At 43.2% G+C, this 19,270-nt stretch overlaps 1 protein-coding gene across 1 annotated transcript in view; it reads left to right on the top strand.

Annotated features, from left to right (window-relative positions):
- The window catches only part of SPATA17 (spermatogenesis associated 17), a 272,661-nt gene that overhangs the window by 31,627 nt on the left and 221,764 nt on the right, over window positions 1–19,270 (top strand). Inside the window, exon 4 of the mRNA XM_075337985.1 lies at window positions 8,233–8,283. Within this exon, the coding sequence (XP_075194100.1) occupies window positions 8,233–8,283 (51 nt within the window). The remainder of the gene's footprint in view (window positions 1–8,232; window positions 8,284–19,270) is intronic.

Here is a 19,270-nt window from a genome sequence, read left to right as displayed (position 1 = left end):
CAAAAACCTGCTGACAGATTCCATTTAATATAATCCTCCTGTGTGCACAGCATATCACTTTATCAGCAGCATTATCTCCTGCTTACAAAGGGCGTTGTTTTGCAGAGAATAGAGATTTTAAAATATGTCACAAAATATAAGACAGTTGGCGTTTTTGCTGCCAACGTTTCCTAGATGTTGCAGAGTGAATACCAGTGAATGGGGTCACATTGTAATCCTGAGGGTACTGCAATAGCAAAGCAAAAGCAATTAGCAAAAAATCAAAGGCAATTTTTTGCAGCCAAAGTTCCCTGGCTGTCGCTGCTATGTCATCAATACCAGTGAGTGGACTGAGGATACTGCAACAGCAAAGCAAAAAGCAAGTACGGATGACAGACAGTCACAGACGGGTGACAGACAGCCATGTGGTTTCTGGCAATAGAAAGTCACAGCATCTGGCTGCGCAGAATGCTCCCTGACTTTCTATTGTTCCTGCTGTCATTTTTCGTTGGTATAGGTAGCTTTTTTGCTGGATTCATCTCTTCCCCTCTAAGACTCAGCGGAGCTCTCCTTCCATCCAGCTGCTGAAGATCAGTATTCTATTGGTGCTTAAATACCCCCTTCTTCCCTGGACTGGTACTGGTGATATTATTCAGTTCATTCAAGCTCTGGTTGCAAGCAGGTGGCTTGTACTCCTCTGTGGTATTGTTGCTGTTACTTTGCTGAACTCCTACTTGAGTCATCTGTAGATAAGTAGTTCATGCATTTTCTCCTGTGTCCTTCTTGTGTCTTTCTTTAGCGTCTGGTGAAGTTGACAAAGAGCTCATCCGATACATTCCCTATTTAGGGCCCAGCACTAGGGATACCTAGGGTCAGGTATCCAACTCAACGCATAGGTGTGGAACCGATCTAGAGTGGTGAGGGACCCCAGGGACTTGCAGTAGGTTTAGTCAGGGGTCACCATCTCCCCCTTGCCTTCACACAGAGTTCCTCTTCCCTTTCGCCGTTCGTTTGGTACTTCCCATACCTAGTGTGACACCTGGGCTTCTAATGCAACCCCACTCCTTGGTATTGCACTGCAATGCAACAGCGATGCTTGGCGAACTTTACAGTGTGACAGATCTCTCTGCCAACGTCACTATGTAGCCTCAGAATTAAAGCCATTGTATTGGAAGCTCTTTTATCAATATCCTATTCCATATACCATATGTAATGAAGTCACTACTTACGGGTTGTACAAACACAAGAGTAGTCAGGAAAGCCGGGGTCTGGTAACCAGGGGACACGTCTGGATTCAGGGAGTACACAGAGCTGAAGTCAGGTCACAATCCAGGGGTCAGAATTCCAGGAAGGCACATGATAGATTCAGGGAGTAAACTGAGGTGTGGTCAGGTAATAGTCCAAGGTCTAAAGCCAGGAAGTCCCGACAAGAACAGGGAGCAGGCAGAGAGGAGTCAAAATAACAGTCTGAGGTCAAGAAACAATAGATCAGAACAATAGCAGAAACACAGGCCAACAGCACAACAACAGAACCAGAATGAATGACTGGCAAGGTTCTGGAGAGCATGCTCAGTTAAGAAGCAAAGCAATTACCAGCAAGATGAAACACCTGAGCAATCAGCACCTCTCCAGAACAAGCATGGAATCCTGCGCAGTCCATCAACCTGCCAGCTCAGTAGCCCAGGAAAACACAGCAGAGCGTCTCCTAGTGTGCAAGATGCTCTGCACTGAGGAATCCTAAAAATATATATATATATATATATATATATATATATATATATATACAGTGCCTACAAGTAGTATTCAACCCCCTGCAGATTTAGCAGGTTTGATAAGATTCAAATAAGTTAGAGCCTGCAAACTTCAAACAAGAGCAGGATTTATTAACAGATGCATAAATCGTACAAACCAACAAGTTATGTTGCTCAGTTATATTTTAATAAATTTCAACATAAAAGTGTGGGTCAATTATTATTCAACCCCTAGGTTTAATATTTTGTGGAATAACCCTTGTTTGCAATTCAGGTAATAATCGTCTTTTATAAGACCTGATCAGGCCGGCACAGGTCTCTGGAGTTATCTTGGCCCACTCCTCCATGCAGATCTTCTCCAAGTTATTTAGGTTCTTTGGGTGTCTTATGTGGACTTTAATCTTGAGCTCCTTCCACAAGTTTTCAATTGGGTTAAGGTCAGGAGACTAACTAGGCCACTGCAACACCTTGATTTTTTCCCTCTTGAACCAGGCCTTGGTTTTCTTTGCTGTGTGCTTTGGGTCGTTGTCTTGTTGGAAGATGAAATGACGACCCATCTTAAGATCCTTGATGGAGGAGCGGAGGTTCTTGGCCAAAATCTCCAGGTAGGCCGTGCTATCCATCTTCCCATGGATGTGGACCTGATGGCCAGGCCCCTTGGCTGAGAAACAGCCCCACAGCATGATGCTGCCACCACCATGCTTGACTGTAGGGATGGTATTCTTGGGGTCGTATGCAGTGCCATCCAGTCTCCAAACGTCACGTGTGTGGTTGGCACCAAAGATCTCGATCTTGGTCTCATCAGACCAGAGAACCTTGAACCAGTCTGTCTCAGAGTCCTCCAAGTGATCATGAGCAAACTGTAGACGAGCCTTGACATGACGCTTTGAAAGTAAAGGTACCTTACGGGCTCGTCTGGAACGAAGACCATTGCGGTGGAGTACGTTACTTATGGTATTGACTGAGACCAATGTCCCCACTGCCATGAGATCTTCCCGGAGCTCCTTCCTTGTTGTCCTTGGGTTAGTCTTGACTCTTCGGACAAGCTTGGCCTCGGCACGGGAGGAAACTTTCAAAGGCTGTCCAGGCCGTGGAAGGCTAACAGTAGTTCCATAAGCCTTCCACTTCCGGATGATGCTTCCAACAGTGTAGACAGGTAGGCCCAACTCCTTGGAAAGGGTTTTGTACCCCTTGCCAGCCTTGTGACCCTCCACGATCTTGTCTCTGATGGCCTTGGAATGCTCCTTTGTCTTTCCCATGTTGACCAAGTATGAGTGCTGTTCACAAGTTTGGGGAGGGTCTTAATTAGTCAGAAAAGGCTGGAAAAAGAGATAATTAATCCAAACATGTGAAGCTCATTGTTCTTTGTGCCTGAAATACTTCTTAATACTTTAGGGGAACCAAACAGAATTCTTGTGGATTGAGGGGTTGAATAATAAATGACTCTCTGAATAAACTTTTCACAATTTTAAAAAAAAAAAAAAAAAAAGAAATAACATTCTTTTTTGCTGCATTTCACACTTCCAGGCTGATCTACAGTCCAAATGTCACAATGCCAAGTTAATTCCGAATGTGTAAACCTGCTAAATCTGCAGGGGGTTGAATACTACTTGTAGGCACTGTGTGTATATATATATATATATACAGTTAGGTCCAGAAATATTTGGACAGTGACACAATTTTCGCGAGTTGGGCTCTGCATGCCACCACATTGGATTTGAAATGAAACCTCTACAACAGAATTCAAGTGCAGATTGGAACGTTTAATTTGAAGGTTTGAACAAAAATATCTGATAGAAATTGTAGGAATTGTACACATTTCTTTACAAACACTCCACATTTTAGGAGGTCAAAAGTAATTGGACAAATAAACCAAACCCAAAAAAAAAAATTTTATTTTCAATATTTTGTTGCGAATCCTTTGGAGGCAATCACTGCCTTAAGTCTGGAACCCATGGACATCACCAAACGCTGGGTTTCCTCCTTCTTAATGCTTTGCCAGGCCTTTACAGCTGCAGCCTTCAGGTCTTGCTTGTTTGTGGGTCTTTCCGTCTTAAGTCTGGATTTGAGCAAGTGAAATGCATGCTCAATTGGGTTAAGATCTGGTGATTGACTTGGCCATTGCAGAATGTTCCACTTTTTTGCACTCATGAACTCCTGGGTAGCTTTGGCTGTATGCTTGGGGTCATTGTCCATCTGTACTATGAAGCGCCGTCCGATCAACTTTGCGGCATTTGGCTGAATCTGGGCTGAAAGTATATCCCGGTACACTTCAGAATTCATCCGGCTACTCTTGTCTGCTGTTATGTCATCAATAAACACAAGTGACCCAGTGCCATTGATAGCCATGCATGCCCATGCCATCACGTTGCCTCCACCATGTTTTACAGATGATGTGGTGTGCCTTGGATCATGTGCCGTTCCCTTTCTTCTCCAAACTTTTTTCTTCCCATCATTCTGGTACAGGTTGATCTTGGTCTCATCTGTCCATAGAATACTTTTCCAGAACTGAGCTGGCTTCATGAGGTGTTTTTCAGCAAGTTTAACTCTGGCCTGTCTATTTTTGGAATTGATGAATGGTTTGCATCTAGATGTGAACCCTTTGTATTTACTTTCATGGAGTCTTCTCTTTACTGTTGACTTAGAGACAGATACACCTACTTCACTGAGAGTGTTCTGGACTTCAGTTGATGTTGTGAACGGGTTCTTCTTCACCAAAGAAAGTATGCGGCGATCATCCACCATTGTTGTCATCCGTGGACGCCCAGGCCTTTTTGAGTTCCCAAGCTCACCAGTCAATTCCTTTTTTCTCAGAATGTACCCGACTGTTGATTTTGCTACTTCAAGCATGTCTGCTATCTCTCTGATGGATTTTTTTCAGCCTCAGGATGTTCTGCTTCACCTCAATTGAGAGTTCCTTAGACCGCATGTTGTCTGGTCACAGCAACAGCTTCCAAATGCAAAACCACACACCTGTAATCAACCCCAGACCTTTTAACTACTTCATTGATTACAGGTTAACGAGGGAGACGCCTTCAGAGTTAATTGCAGCCCTTAGAGTCCCTTGTCCAATTACTTTTGGTCCCTTGAAAAAGAGGAGGCTATGCATTACAGAGCTATGATTCCTAAACCCTTTCTCCGATTTGCATGTGAAAACTCTCATATTGCAGCTGGGAGTGTGCACTTTCAGCCCATATTATATATATAATTGTATTTCTGAACATGTTTTTGTAAGCAGCTAAAATAACAAAACTTGTGTCACTGTCCAAATATTTCTGGACCTAACTGTATATATATATATATATATATATATATATATATATAGTGGAACCTTGGTTAACAAGAACAATCTGTTCTGGGACTGTGCTTGTTAACCAAGTTACTCATCTAGCAAAGCACGATTTCCCATTGAAAATCATTGCAATGAAGACCATTCGTTCCACAACTTGTGCAATCTCCCATCCTGATCCCCTATTGTGCCATTCCACACACACACAAACACACACACACTCACACACACAAACTTGCACAAACACACACATAGTATGCTCGCCTTACATTCCGTTCCCTCCTGTACAGGCTGTATATCGGGTAACCATCGCGACCTATGCCCCGGAGCTTCCACTGCCAGAGCGCTGACATGAAAGGCAAGGAGCCTCTTGCCTTTGTTTGGTCAGCGCGCTGCCTTAGAGTAGCGGCTGACAGCGGAAGTTCCTCCCTCGTCACGATGGTTACCTTATATACATCCTGTAGAAGCGAACTACAAGAACCAGGAGGCTGGTTATGGAACGGAAGGTAAGGTGAGCATAATATGTGTGTGCATGTGTGCTTGTGCGGACTGCAAGAGCGGGTCAGAGCGCGGTGGATGTACGGAACCGGAAGTGTGTGCGGTGAGTATTTTGCTCATACAGCAAAACTTGCTCGTAAACTGAGTTACAAATTTACAGCAAGCTTTCCTCGTTAAGCGAAATACTCGCTAACTGGGTTACTCGTTAACCGAGGTTCCACTATATATATATATATATATATACAGTATATACACACACATATATATATCCTAGCTGTACTACCCGGCTTCGCCCGGGTTAATAACTGCTGTTCACAAAATAGAATGTATTAACAAAAATGTATTCTGCACACAATATCCGCTGCCAAGGATAGTATCTGTCTCTCTCCCATTCTCTGTCTGTCTCCCCCTCTGTATATATATCTCTGTCTCTCTCTCTATCTCTTTGTCTGTCTGTCTCTTTCCCAGTCTGTCTCTGACTGTCTCTGTCTCTTTCTCCGTCTGTCTCCATCTCTTTCCCTGTCTGTCTATCTATCTCTTTACCTGTCTGTCTATCTATCTCTGTCACTTTCCCTGTCTGTCTCTTTCCCTGTCTGTCTCTTTCCCTCTCTTTCCCTGTCTGTCTCTTTCCCTCTCTTTCCCTGTCTGTCTCTTTCCCTCTTTCTCTTTCCCTGTCTGTCTCTTTGTCTGTCTCTTTACCTGTCTTTGTCTGTCTCTTACCCTGTCTGTCTCTTTCCCTCTCTTTCCCTGTCTGTCTGTTTCCCTGTGTCTGTCTCTGTCTCTTTGTCTGTGTCTGTCTCTTTACCTGTCTGTGTCTGTCTCTTAACCTGTCTCTCTCTCTCCCTCTCTTTCCCTGTCTGTCTCTTTCCCTCTCTTTCCCTGTCTGTCTGTTTCCCTGTGTCTGTCTCTGTCTTTGTCTGTGTCTGTCTCTTTACCTGTCTGTATCTCTCTCTTAACCTGTCTCTCTCTTTCCCTCTCTTTCCCTGTCTGTCTCTTTCCCTGTCAGTCTGTCTCTTTCCCTGTCAGTCTGTCTCTTTGTGTCTGTTTCTTACCCTGTCTGTGTCTGTCTCTTTCCCTGGCTGCATTGTGACACGCCAACATTCCATATAAGGGCGTGGCTTCGCATTCTTCTGAAGTTCTGGCTGCACTGTGGCTCCCAGCTCCATTCGCTTTAATGGAAGCAGGTTTTTTGGCAAATAACTGTAAAGCGCGGGGTTAAAATTTCCCCTCAAAATATAGCCTATGACGCTCTCGGGGTCCAGACATGTGACTGTGCAAAATTTTGTGGCTGTAGCTGCGATGGTGCAGATGCCAATCCCGGACATACATACATACACACACACACACACACACACACATACACACACACACACACACACACACACACACACACACATTCAGCTTTATATATTAGATATTATAAATTTTTCAGAGCAGCACCAAGAGATTATAATCGGGTGCAAAAATCCTTCATAAACAGCATCCTACCATCCATTCAATATATTAAAAAAATCAGAAGGCAGCACTCCATTTTTCTTCAGGATTGTCTTTCTTTAATGGCCCATAACAAAGTACATTTCGGTCAGAACACTGTTGGAGAAAGGTCCGTTTCTGATCGAAACGTCCTGTGCTATGGGCCATTAAAGAAAGACAAACTATCTATCCCTAATATTTAAAAAAAACAAAAAAAACAAACCAGGCAGGCACTTTTAAGTAATACACACACAGCCAACGGATTTTAATAGAAGTGTAATACCTTATCTCACCTGTGGGAGTGCTGTAGGGAAATGAAACGCTTCTTGTCTCGCTCACCCGCCGATCACAGCTGATCTCCAGGGAGCAGGACACTCTGTATGAACACATACATTTGCTCAGGCGCCACGTTTTATTCCAAAATGTGCCAGGAAAGGAGGCAGCTCCGGCTCTAATGGATAAAAGGGAGTCGAGGAGGGAACGGCATCATTGTCTTCATTTGTAAATAACATATTGCAGCCAACTGTTTCTTAATTGCCCAGACTGTTGATAAATAATCCAGTCCTGCTGCTCTCCACAGACAATTTGCTTTGGATCGGGCTAGGCAATTCAAATAACACTAATTATTTATGATTTTATGATGTTAAAATGAATATTAAATGAAACAAAATTCCCAAGGATTACTCGCATGGCGGCTAAGTACATAACATTTTGTACAGATGGTTGGAAGACTCATTTTTGCTTCATTGCCGCATACATATCCTTGAAGGATTCCGTCGGAAGACAGCCTATCTTTGAATTTTTCATTAAACCAGACGTCTTGAAATATGAATTCCTTTTATGTTTCTGCGAGTTTTGGGTAAGAGAACTCCGAGTGAATAAATCATACAATGCTACGTGTCACCAGGACTTGTGAATATTTCTGCAATGTTATTTTATCCTCAGTAGAGCCCCATTGATTATCAAACTCAGCGGAGAGCGATTTATGATCATATATCTCCATTAGCGCCTACTTTGACTGCCATAGATTTTTTTTTCTTTCTGGTTAAGCCTGCATTATGTATTAACCATCCCGTCTTCTCAGTGTGATACGGCATTCAATTATATATTACGTATAGACTTTTTTTCTTATATGCTATATGTTAAAATGAAAAAAAAAAAAAAAAATCCAAGCTGGTTTGTGTGTGCGAGTCTCACCAGCCGGGACCTAAGCCACCTTTCTCCTCTTCTCTTCCTCCGCAGACAGCGTACTTTATTATGAAGATGAATTTCTACAATGAAATGGCTGTCAGGGTAAATATCTCTCCTCTTGTTATACAGATGAAAAGTCAATTGTGATCTGAATTTACTTTTAATAATGTAAGTAAACTAGACTAATGCCTACATGATCAAGACGAGAGCAAATGGAAAGTCTACAGCGGAGCCGGCACGGAATAGAATGAAAAAATGGAGTTAACTGATAGCCGGGGCTTTAACTACTCCGCTGACTCTGTGATTTTATTACAGGGGGTTTAGTTTATATAAACAAACTAGCTGTGGCACCCAGCGTTGTCCGGGATAGTAACTGTCCCTGTTTCTCTCCCAATCTCTGTCTGTCTCCTTCTCTGTCTGTGTCTGTTTCTCTGTCTCTATCTCTTTTTCTGTGTGTTTCCTTGTCTGTCTGTCTCTTTCCCTATCTGTCTCTCTGTCTCTATCTCTTTCCCTATCTGTCTCTATCTCTTTCCCTGTCTGTCTCTATCTCTTTCCCTGTCTGTCTCTCTGTCTCTTTCCCTGTCTGTCTGTCTCTCTGTCTCTTTCCCTATCTGTCTCTCTATCTGTCTCTATCTCTTTCCCTATCTGTCTCTATCTCTTTCCCTGTCTGTTTCTATCTCTTTCCCTGTCTGTCTCTCTGTCTCTTTCCCTGTCTGTCTCTCTGTCTCTTTCCCTGTCTGTCTCTCTGTCTCTTTCCCTGTCTGTCTCTGTCTCTTTCCCTGTCTGTCTCTCTGCCTCTTTCCCTGTCTGTCTCTCTCTTTCCCTGTCTGTCTCTCTGTCTCTTTCCCTGTCTCTTTCTCTGTCTGTCTCTCTGTCTCTTTCCCTGTCTGTCTCTCTATTTCTTTCCCTGTCTGTCTCTCTGTCTCTTTCCATGTCTGTCTCTATCTCTTTCCCCAAAAAGTAAAGTCCACAACACCTTGGTTAAAAAACTTATGTGCCTGTGTAACAGCACAATCAGCACCTCAGGAGCGCACGTCCAGGATCAAGGGATCACTTGAAATAACATACCAATAATAAGGATGACAGCGCTCCTCCGGGTGAAAAAACATGCAATTCTTTATTCCATACGTAATGTTTCGACCTGATGGTCTTTATCAATTTATCTTGATAAAGACCACAAGGTCGAAACGTTGCTGTCATACGACCAATGGAATAAAGAATTGCATATTTTTTCACCCGGAGGAGCGCTGTCATCCTTATTATTTCTATCTCTTTCCCTGTCTGTCTCTCTGTCTCTTTCCCTGTCTGTCTCTCTGTCTCTTTCCCTGTCTGTCTCTCTGTCTCTTTTCCTGTTGTCTCTCTGTCTCTTTCCCGTCTATCTTTATCTGTGTCTGTCTCTTTCCCTGTCTGTCTCTTTCCCTGTCTCTTTCTTTCCCTATCTCTGTCTGTGTCTGTCTATGTCTGTCTCTTTCCCTGTCTGTCAATCTCTTTCCCTGTCTATTTCCCTGTCTCTTTGTCTGTCTGTGTCTGTTTTTGTCTGTCTGTGTCTGTCTGTCTGTCTCTTTCCCTGGCTGCATTGTGACACGCCAACATTCCATATAAGTGCGTGGCTGCGCATTCTTCTGAAGTTCTGGCTGCATTGTTATTGCTTCCAGCTCCATTGACTTTAATGGAGGCAGTTTTTTTGGCGAATAACTAAAGTGCAGGGTTAAAATTTCCCCTCAAAACATAGTTTGACATTCCCTGAGTCAAATGGAGTGTCTGTGCAAAATTTCGTGATTGTACATGCAACGGTGCGATTTCCTTTAGCGGACAAACATACATACATACATACACTGAGCTTTATATAATAGATTATAATAATATTTATTTTTATATAGTGCTAACATATTTACATACATCAGCATCACTGTCCCCATTGGGGCTCACAATCTAAATCCCCTATCCTTATGTCTTTGGAGTGTGGGACGAAACCCACGCAAACACGGGGAGAACATACAAACTCCTTGCAGATGTTGTCCTTGGTGGGATTACCCTGAACCCCAGCGCTGCAAGACTGCAGTGCTAACAACTGAGCCACCCTACAGTGCTAACCACTGAGCCACGCTACAGTGCTAACCACCGTGCCACCTAATTTCCATTTAGAATGAAACCAAATCCGATGGTTCTTATAGTTAAAATTGCAAAAGGTTTGTAAAAACAAGCAACCTGTAATTAAAAATTGACCGCCTCCTTTGTTTTTTGAGCGGTGGCCGTCTCCTAGGCAAAGAAAGTGTTAAAGCTTGTAAGCGCTCCTCTTATCACCGGATCCAGCCAGCTTCACTGCCCCTGCGCTCCTCCTACATTTTCAATATTTATTCATTTTTTATTGCTCCAAAATGGAAAAAGGGGCCAGGGGGACTATAGTGAATGACAAAGGGGGCGACAGTGAATGGAAGAATGGGCCAGGGGGACTATAGTGAATGACAAAGGGGGCTACAGTGAATGGAAGAATGGGCCAGGGGGACTATAGTGAATGACAAAGGGGGCTACAGTCAATGGAAGATGGGGCCAGGGGGACTATAGTGAATGACAAAGGGGGCTACAGTGAATGGAAGAAGGGGCCATGGGCACTATAGTGAATGACAAAGGGGGCTACAGTGAATGGAAGAAGGGGCCAGGGGGACCATAGTGAATGACAAAGGGGGCTACAGTAAATGCAAAAAGGGGCCAGGGGAGCACAGTAAATGAAAGAGGGGACCGAGAGGACTACAGTGAATGGAAGAGGGGACTATAGTGAATGGAAAGGCAGTGAATGGAAGAAGGAATCAGAAGAGTACATTGAATGTGAATGGATGGGGAGACCGGGGGGCTACAGTGAATGGCAGAGGGGACATTTAAGCCCCACCTCTGAGGAGTCTCCAAACATCCAGAAACACCAGGCTGTGGTAAGCCTACCCTTTCATGTCAGGTGCTCTTCTTGGTAAAATCTCCATTGTTGTCATTTGATTGCACTGATTTTTCACTTTTATGACACCGTTAAGGATTCCAGCTGAAGTCCTAAAAATCAGGATTGGGACCGAGCTCCCGACAGAGCCATTCACTATAATGAAGGAGATGGAGTCACTTTTTCGGTGCGACTTCTCCTGCATGGAAATATTTAACAGGAGTTTATTCATATAATCTAATATAAATCATATAGAGATGTAAGCAATGCTATGGAATAATAGAGAGGAGTAGGACGGTCGCTGCCCTAAGATGTCTGCAGATGAGAGAGATGCTGGCGAGACGCTGAGAGGAGTACGTCCTTTCCCTTCACTTCAAATGTATCAGATAGCTGTAAACTAGACTGCAACATTGATTTCCAGTACTGGGTCCTAAAATAGTAAACACATTTAAATTGATAGGACGTCTGGATAAAGAGGACTTTATATATTACAGAGATAGGAGCATGAAATAGCAGAAATCCTTCTAAGCCATAAAGTGTGTCCTATTTAAAGGGAAGCACACTGCAATATCCGCGCACTGGAAAGCATGTGCTTAAAGGGAATGTGTCATCAGAAAATATCCTTGATCCTAACTTGAAGCTCGTAGGCTCCATGCAGTGTCTCATACGGAATCCACAACAGAGACCTTCTTGACCCCCTTAGGGGTACTTTGCACACTACGACATCACAAGCCGTGGCTGCGATGTCGAGCGCGATAGTCCCCGCCCCCATCTCAGTTGTGATATCATGGTGATAGTTGGCGTTGCGAATATTATCGCTACGGCAGCTTCACATGCACTTACCTGCCCTGCGACGTCGCTCTGGCCGGCGAACCGCCTCCTTCCTAAAGGGGCGGGTCGTGCGGCGTCATAGCGACGTCACACAGCAGGCGGCCAATAGAAGGGGAGGGGCGGAGATGAGCGGGACGTAAACATCCCGCTCACCTCCTTCCTTCCACTTTGCCGGCCGGGACGCAGGTAGGAGAGGTTCCTCGCTCCTGCGGCTTCACACACAGCGATGTGTGCTGCCGCAGGAACGAGGAACAACATCGTAACATCGGTCTTTCCCAATTCATGGAAATGACCGACGCTACACCGATGATACGATTACGACGCTTTTGCGCTCGTTAATCGTATCAAAAACGCTTTACACACTACGATGTCACCTGCGATGCCGGAAGTGCGTCACTTTCGCAGCTGCGATGTCGTAGTGTGCAAAGGGCCCCTTAGACTCTAGGGCCTCCCGTGCTACAACTACTTCTGCACCCACTGTATTTAGGCCCCTGGGAACCGCTTAAATTTGATTCACAATGATGGGCTATAAATGATTGATAGGTGTAAGTTTCAGTATCAGAACTTTCACCTGTCAAAAGATCGAGGGTCTTTCATCCCCCATTGTGCCTTTTAGCTTCCCAGAACCTGCCCATAAAGGGAGGAGAGCTTGCATTTTGGGTTAGGTTTGGTCTTCCTCTTTCACTGTCTTAATACTGTAGTAGAAGCATGGTTGTGCAAAACTCTTACATCTTGCCACTGCCTCCTTCTAGCCAGTTTTCGATCATATTTGCTGCCATTCTTCCATGGAAACATATTGAAGTTAAGTACCAGAAGCAACTAGATTAATCCAAAAATGAATTTCAAAGGTGATATGGAATCCACCCAAGGTGACTTTCTGGATCATTGGGGTCTCATTAGTTGGACCACAACCAATGATGTGACCTCCAGGGTAGAAGGCATAGCAGCCGCTATTAGGTCCAGTATTTGAAGAGGAATTTCTCCATTGGCGTGCAGCACGACAAAAAGGGAAAACCAGGGAATATGTAAAGAAAGACCCTGGCGATAGGGAGAGGGAAGTAGGGTCACCTCCTAACACTCACCAGAGTCTGATCCCTGCACTCCCTATCATCCCAAGAGACAGGCCCATTCAAAGTGATCAGTGTAGAAAATCTATAACTGGCATGGAGTGAAGCCAGGAGTGGGTAAGTATAGCAGAAAGGAGTGATGATAAGATGCAGCTATGAGTAATCTCAGCCATCAAATTAAAGTACGATAAATCCACTCCAACATGAAGACGCTACACATTTGTGACACTGACCATCTGATGTATATGGAAAGGGGCTATCCGACTCTTCGCCAGAGGTTCAATGAGCTTTTTATTTGTAGGTTACATAAGCTGCTGACAAAGAAGTCTGATAATGGTTTTGTCTTCTCTGCCCAATAAAACCACAATTTTTTTATGGTCTCTACAAGATGGTGAGGCTCACATGATCCTCTAGGGCGTGTCTTTAGGCTGATCTGCATAATTTCCCTGTGAGCCACGCCCTTTTGTAAGGGCCATAAATTTAGCACTAAATACAAAGCCTTATATCTCAGGAACTGTATGGCAGATTTAGAAAAAATAAATAACCAAATATTCTGGGGTACAGCGAGAATAAAATAAGAGAAAGAAATGACCACTTTTGACCTGCTTTAACTTGACCAGGCCTTTTAAATAGATGAGGAAATATATATTGTAGTAAAATGTTATTTTTGTTTTTCCTCTTCTTCCACAAGTGAGGGGATTTTTTTATACTTCATCGTATAACAATCCAAAATATTTCAAAGTTTTTCAACTGTCGGGTCTTGTTACCAGATTAAATGAATTTCATAGTCCTATTAAATTTTAATTCAAATTTGGTGATTTTTTTTTTTTACTATTATTATTACAAATAGGGAACCTATTATAAATTAATTCTAAATGTTTATTTTTTTTCAGATGTCTCTATAAGTTTTCTTTAAATAGTTGTAAAATATTAAATAATTAAAATATGTTTTTTTAAATCTCACTGTATATTTATCACATACAGTACACATATATATATATATATATATATATATATATATATATATATATATATATATACAGTACAGACCAAAAGTTTGGACACACCTTCTCATCTCTAGAACAACTGTTAAGAGGAGACTTTGTGCAACAGGCCTTCATGGTAAAATAGCTGCTAGGAAACCACTGCTAAGGACAGGCAACAAGCAGAAGAGACTTGTTTGGGCTAAAGAACACGAGGAATGGACATTAGACCAGTGGAAATCTGTGCTTTGGTCTGATGAGTCCAAATTTGAGATCTTTGGATCCAACCACCGTTTCTTTGTATAAAAGGTGAACGGATGGACTCTACATGCCTGGTTCCCACCGTGAAGCATGGAGGAGGAGGTGTGATGGTGTGGGGGTGCTTTGCTGGTGACACTATTGGGGATTTATTCAAAATTGAAGGCATACAGAACCAGCATGGCTACCCCAGCATCTTGCAGCGGCGTGCTATTCCATCCGGCTTGCGTTTAGTTGGACCATCATTTATTTTTCAACAGGACAATGACCCCAAACACACCTCCAGGCTGTGTAAGGGCTATTTGACTAAGAAGGAGAGTGATGGGGTGCTACGCCAGATGACCTGGCCTCCACAGTCACCAGACCTGAACCCAATCGAGATGGTTTGGGGTGAGCTGGACCGCAGAGTGAAGGCAAAAGGGCCAACGAGTGCTAAGCATATCTGGGAACTCCTTCAAGACTGTTGGAAAACCATTTCCAGTGACTACCTCTTGAAGCTCATCAAGAGAATGCCAAGAGTGCGCAAAGCAGTAATCAAAGCAAAAGGTGGCTACTGTGAAGAACCTAGAATATAAGACATATTTTCAGTTGTTTCACACTTTTTTGTTAAGTATTTCATTCCACATGTTTTAATTCATAGTTTTGATGCCTTCAATGTGAATCTACACTTTTCAGAGTCCTGAAAATAAAGAAAACTCTTTGAATGAGAATGTGTGTCCAAACTTTTGGTCTGTACTGTATATACACACACATAAAGAAAGATATATACATATATATATATATAACAGGAAAAAAAAACTTTCCTCGTTTTATTAAAAAGCGAGTATAAATTTTGCAGGCATCTATTTTTCCCAGTTTGAAGTTTTTTATATTTAAACAATAATATTTACAAAAGTTAAATTAATATATATATTTTTTAAAATCAATTTAATAAATATTATTTTCCCTATATATATAAAATAAAAATCTGTTCTTTCTAAGTTGTTCCCGTCTCTTTGAAGTTTGGACACCTTGATACGACCCTGACCTCTCCAGATACATTATTAGCACAGCAATAATAGCTTACCGGTGGCGAGCTCCTCGGCTTCTTTTTTGGAACAAACATGTTTCCATTTTATGAAGCATGTGTTGTTTTTCCTTTTTCTTTTTTTTTTTCCCTTACAAAGATTTATTGTAGACGGCGCAAGAAAAATCCCACTACCCATTTATCTTTTGTTGCCCACATTTCTCTCCTACAGAGCTCCATGGCAGTGATGCAGCACCGGATATTTCTCTAGACCTCTATCTTTTTATCTTATTGGGAGTGCTATAAAACTAGTTGTAGTGTTTTTGACCTTCGCTGCCATCAGCTGCCTCCTCATTTGCACTGCATTTGTTTCCTATGTCCATCCACGGTGTCGATGACTGCCATTTCGCTGCGTCAAATATTATGTATTGTGCTTTTCTTTCGATCCATTAGCAAGAATTCTTTTAGGGGTTTTCATAAACTATCGGTGAGTTTAGAAAAAAAATAAAATAAAATACACATGCACGCTCGGTTTGGCCGAGCGTGCATGTGTGTGTTCATAAAAGGGAAAGGAGAATAAACGGCTGTGATAGAGGTAACACATCTACCTAAAAGGTAATGAATCTATGCTATCATCAAAAAATTTGTTTTTTGTGTTTAATATTTTTTTTTAATTTAGCACACAATTTATTTTTATTTTTATATCACCTGTATGAAAAATAAAAAATAGAAATCTTACCATGTTTACTCTGGCCACTGGAGCTTTTTTAGATTCACACTTCCTATTGTTTCAGAAAACACATGCACAATATTCAGTTTCCAACGTTATCCTTTGTACTGAAGCGTCTAATGATCATGTGCACAGGTCATTATGATGCGAAGGGGACTAGGGTCAGCTGTTACATCGCCTATTGAAAATTGTGGATCTTGTGTTATCCAATGTGTATAGAGGTTTTACCTGTCATTGTAATACTACCTCTGATGATAATGAGCCTGCTGAAATCTCTTCCTGAAAAACAAGATAAAAAAAAAAACCAGTGGCCAGTGTAAATATTGCAAGATTACTGATGTGTTTTTTTAATTTTTGTAATAAAGATTGTGGTAAAAAAAGATAAAAAATATATGTAACACAAAAACCTGATTTAAACAATAGATCAATTTACAATGACTGCTTCCTTTTTAAAATGTTTTCCTATAAACAATATATGTCCCCTATCCACAGAAAAGTAATAAAGATGTGCTAGTTGGTGTCTGATCTGTTACAATAATAGGGGTCCTAAAGTCTCCTGTGTGGATGTAGTGTTAGTTAATATTTGTGACCACTGCTCTATTCACTGTGTATTGAAGTGGTGGTCGCACATGCTCACCACCACTCTATTTACATAGGGGATTTTGGGTCCCATCTCTTCTCAGAATCCATGAGGGTCTCCGCAACGGAACCCCAAACACTCATAGCTGACAGGCACTAGGTACTTAAGGCATCCTCCCCTTAAAGGAGGGGCCTGAGTAACGTGTAGTTGTCAGCTCCCATTTCTTTGTGTCCGTTACCTGTACCTGTGCCCACCTATCCCATAACCTGTCTGTGCCTGACATGCTCTCCGTACCTGCCTGTACTAGCCGTTCTGTCCGCATCACCCGTACCCTCCTGCACCGGCCTGCAGAAGGGACTCTTATTTGTCCGTACCTGAGCCTGTCCCTGCCCTGTGGGTCAGCTGCCACAGTCCTGGACATTGCCCTGGGAGTGGCACCTGGCATCTACCCAAGTCCATTCTTACCATCTGACGCTGACTCACGTACACTCAGTAGTCGCTTAGTTAAGCCCCTGTAACACCTGGCTGGAACCACAGACTCAGACGGGCTGTAATGGACAGGCTAGAGGAAAGCCACTCACAAAGCAGGATCCTGAGAACCCTGAAATCCTTAAACCCCTATATAGGGATTTGGAATTACACAGGGCCCCGGAGATCAGTACCTGTGGTAGGCTTCAGTCCATTGAGTAGTCAGGCAATGTCAAACCAGGAAATGCAGAACAGGGACAAAATTAGGCAGCCAAGGACGTAATCAGAAAGCCAGGCAGAGGTCAAATCCGGATCTGGTAGTGAGGTACAAAAACAGCAGGCAGAAGGGTAGCCAATGAGCAGGCAGAGGTCAACACAGGGATCAATAGTCAGAACAGAACAGGAACTAAACGCAAGCTGGAATACAAAACTATCTCTGGCAGTGACAAGCAGACAGGAGGAATTAGAAGAGTGTGGTGACTTCCCATTGGCTGTAGCTGAATGGTGGTAACTTCAACTGGAAGACACACGCCACCTACAGTCAGCCAATTGTACTGCCGGTCCCAGGGAAACCCAGCTTAGTGGATGAGCGGAGCCTGCGCCCACTAGAGCAACTAGCACCGACTCCTCTCCTATCACCAGCACTATCCATGGCGGGAACGCGGCGCTGCCTGGTGATCAAAGCAGAAGTCGCAGGAGCGGACTCTGGTAGGGACGTGACACCTCCCATGTCAGGGTAAGCCCGGGTCCCCCTGTGGCGCAGTGTGTCCTCTCTCACTCACAGTTGCATCAGGGTAATTGGCATGGTCTGCCCCTATGGTTATGTATGCCTCTGAACTTAATATTTGTGAAGCAGAACATCTGGTCAATTCTACTAATAATACATTCTTTGTAAGGAATGAAAGTTTGTAAAACATACTTCTGTCTATTAGTTGTCATTATATTTGCCTCTGTGTTGCACTGTCTATTGCTGGCTGCAGAACGAGTTCACTGAGAATCCATCAGTGAGCTCATTCTGATGGTCTAACGGGAGAATTTGCAGCTCTTTTATCCGTCTTTGTTGCAGCTCCTCTCAGCTGATTTATGACCACATTCTGCATCAAAGTTGAATGTGCAGGAAAACTAAGAAGCTGTAAGAGCAAAACTATACAAAATGTCTAAAGAAACCCAGTAGCAAAAATGATTTTTAGGCCAGAATACATGCATCACAGTGGTAACGCCTCCTTTTCATGTACAGTGATCTCTGGAGGCAGATTCTCAGGGAGATCTATGACCGGCCCATAGCTCTTAACAGCTCATTTGCATATTAAGAAAAATGTTGCTTTCTATGGAATAAGACATCAGATTGCAGGTATCCGGTATCATTTTTTTCAGCTTGCTTTGACCTACAATCCCATATAGACGGATTAGGAGGGTTTATCCTACTGACAGATTCCTTTTAAGTAATAAAAAATGTCCAAAAAGGTGGACAACCCCTTTCTTTTGTCATGCCTGTGACTTGCGCGGCTGGGAAGCGCTGCACTACTCACTGCGGTCACCGCTCTGCTCCTCCCCATGTCAGTTGTCTCGTGAGCTGCTCCTTGCAACACATACAGCTCTACTGCATCCTCCTGTTGCTGGAGAGTCTCCACCTAGATGTAGTGAGGTGTAGTGAGGGAGGCCAGACTGCACGAGTGTAATCACCGGCCTCCTGCAAGTGTTGCTGCTCTGACCTATCCCCTACTACAAGTAGGATTTAAAGGCAGCTCCTCCTTCCACAATTTGTGCCCTCTGTACTTGATACTCCTGCCTTGATACTCATGTCAGCTGCTGCAGACCCGGAGACTGCCCTGGAGTGGTACCTGGCGACTATCTGCGGCACAGCAGCCTCTTCTCACAAGCTCTAGCAAAAACGCAGTAGTCACTTAATTACGCCCCTCCAGGGTTAGCCCAGCCCGTGGCGCATTGGGTCCACTCCCACCAACGTTACCGTTTTAAAGTGGCTTTTAAAAATCAGTGAATGAAACCTAGCACTGATTTTGCATTCTTAACATTTAGACGAGGCCAAGTCCTCTTCCAGATGACAACTTTTACCCCCAATTACACATGGCTGGTCATCCAAATGTTTCTCAATGGAGAGAGAAGAGTCAGCCTCTGCTAGACACAACAAAGGATCAGGCATGTTGAGATATAGTATGCCTAACCCTTTTTTCCCCGACATCGGTGGTTGTGGTCGGCCAGTCGTACTAAAATCAAGGGCT

This window comes from Anomaloglossus baeobatrachus, chromosome 3 (genome assembly GCF_048569485.1).
Source record: "Anomaloglossus baeobatrachus isolate aAnoBae1 chromosome 3, aAnoBae1.hap1, whole genome shotgun sequence".
In the NCBI taxonomy this organism is placed as follows: domain Eukaryota; kingdom Metazoa; phylum Chordata; class Amphibia; order Anura; family Aromobatidae; genus Anomaloglossus; species Anomaloglossus baeobatrachus.
The sequence above is the reverse complement of the archived record's forward strand: the minus strand, read 5'-3'. Positions and strand labels throughout refer to the sequence as shown.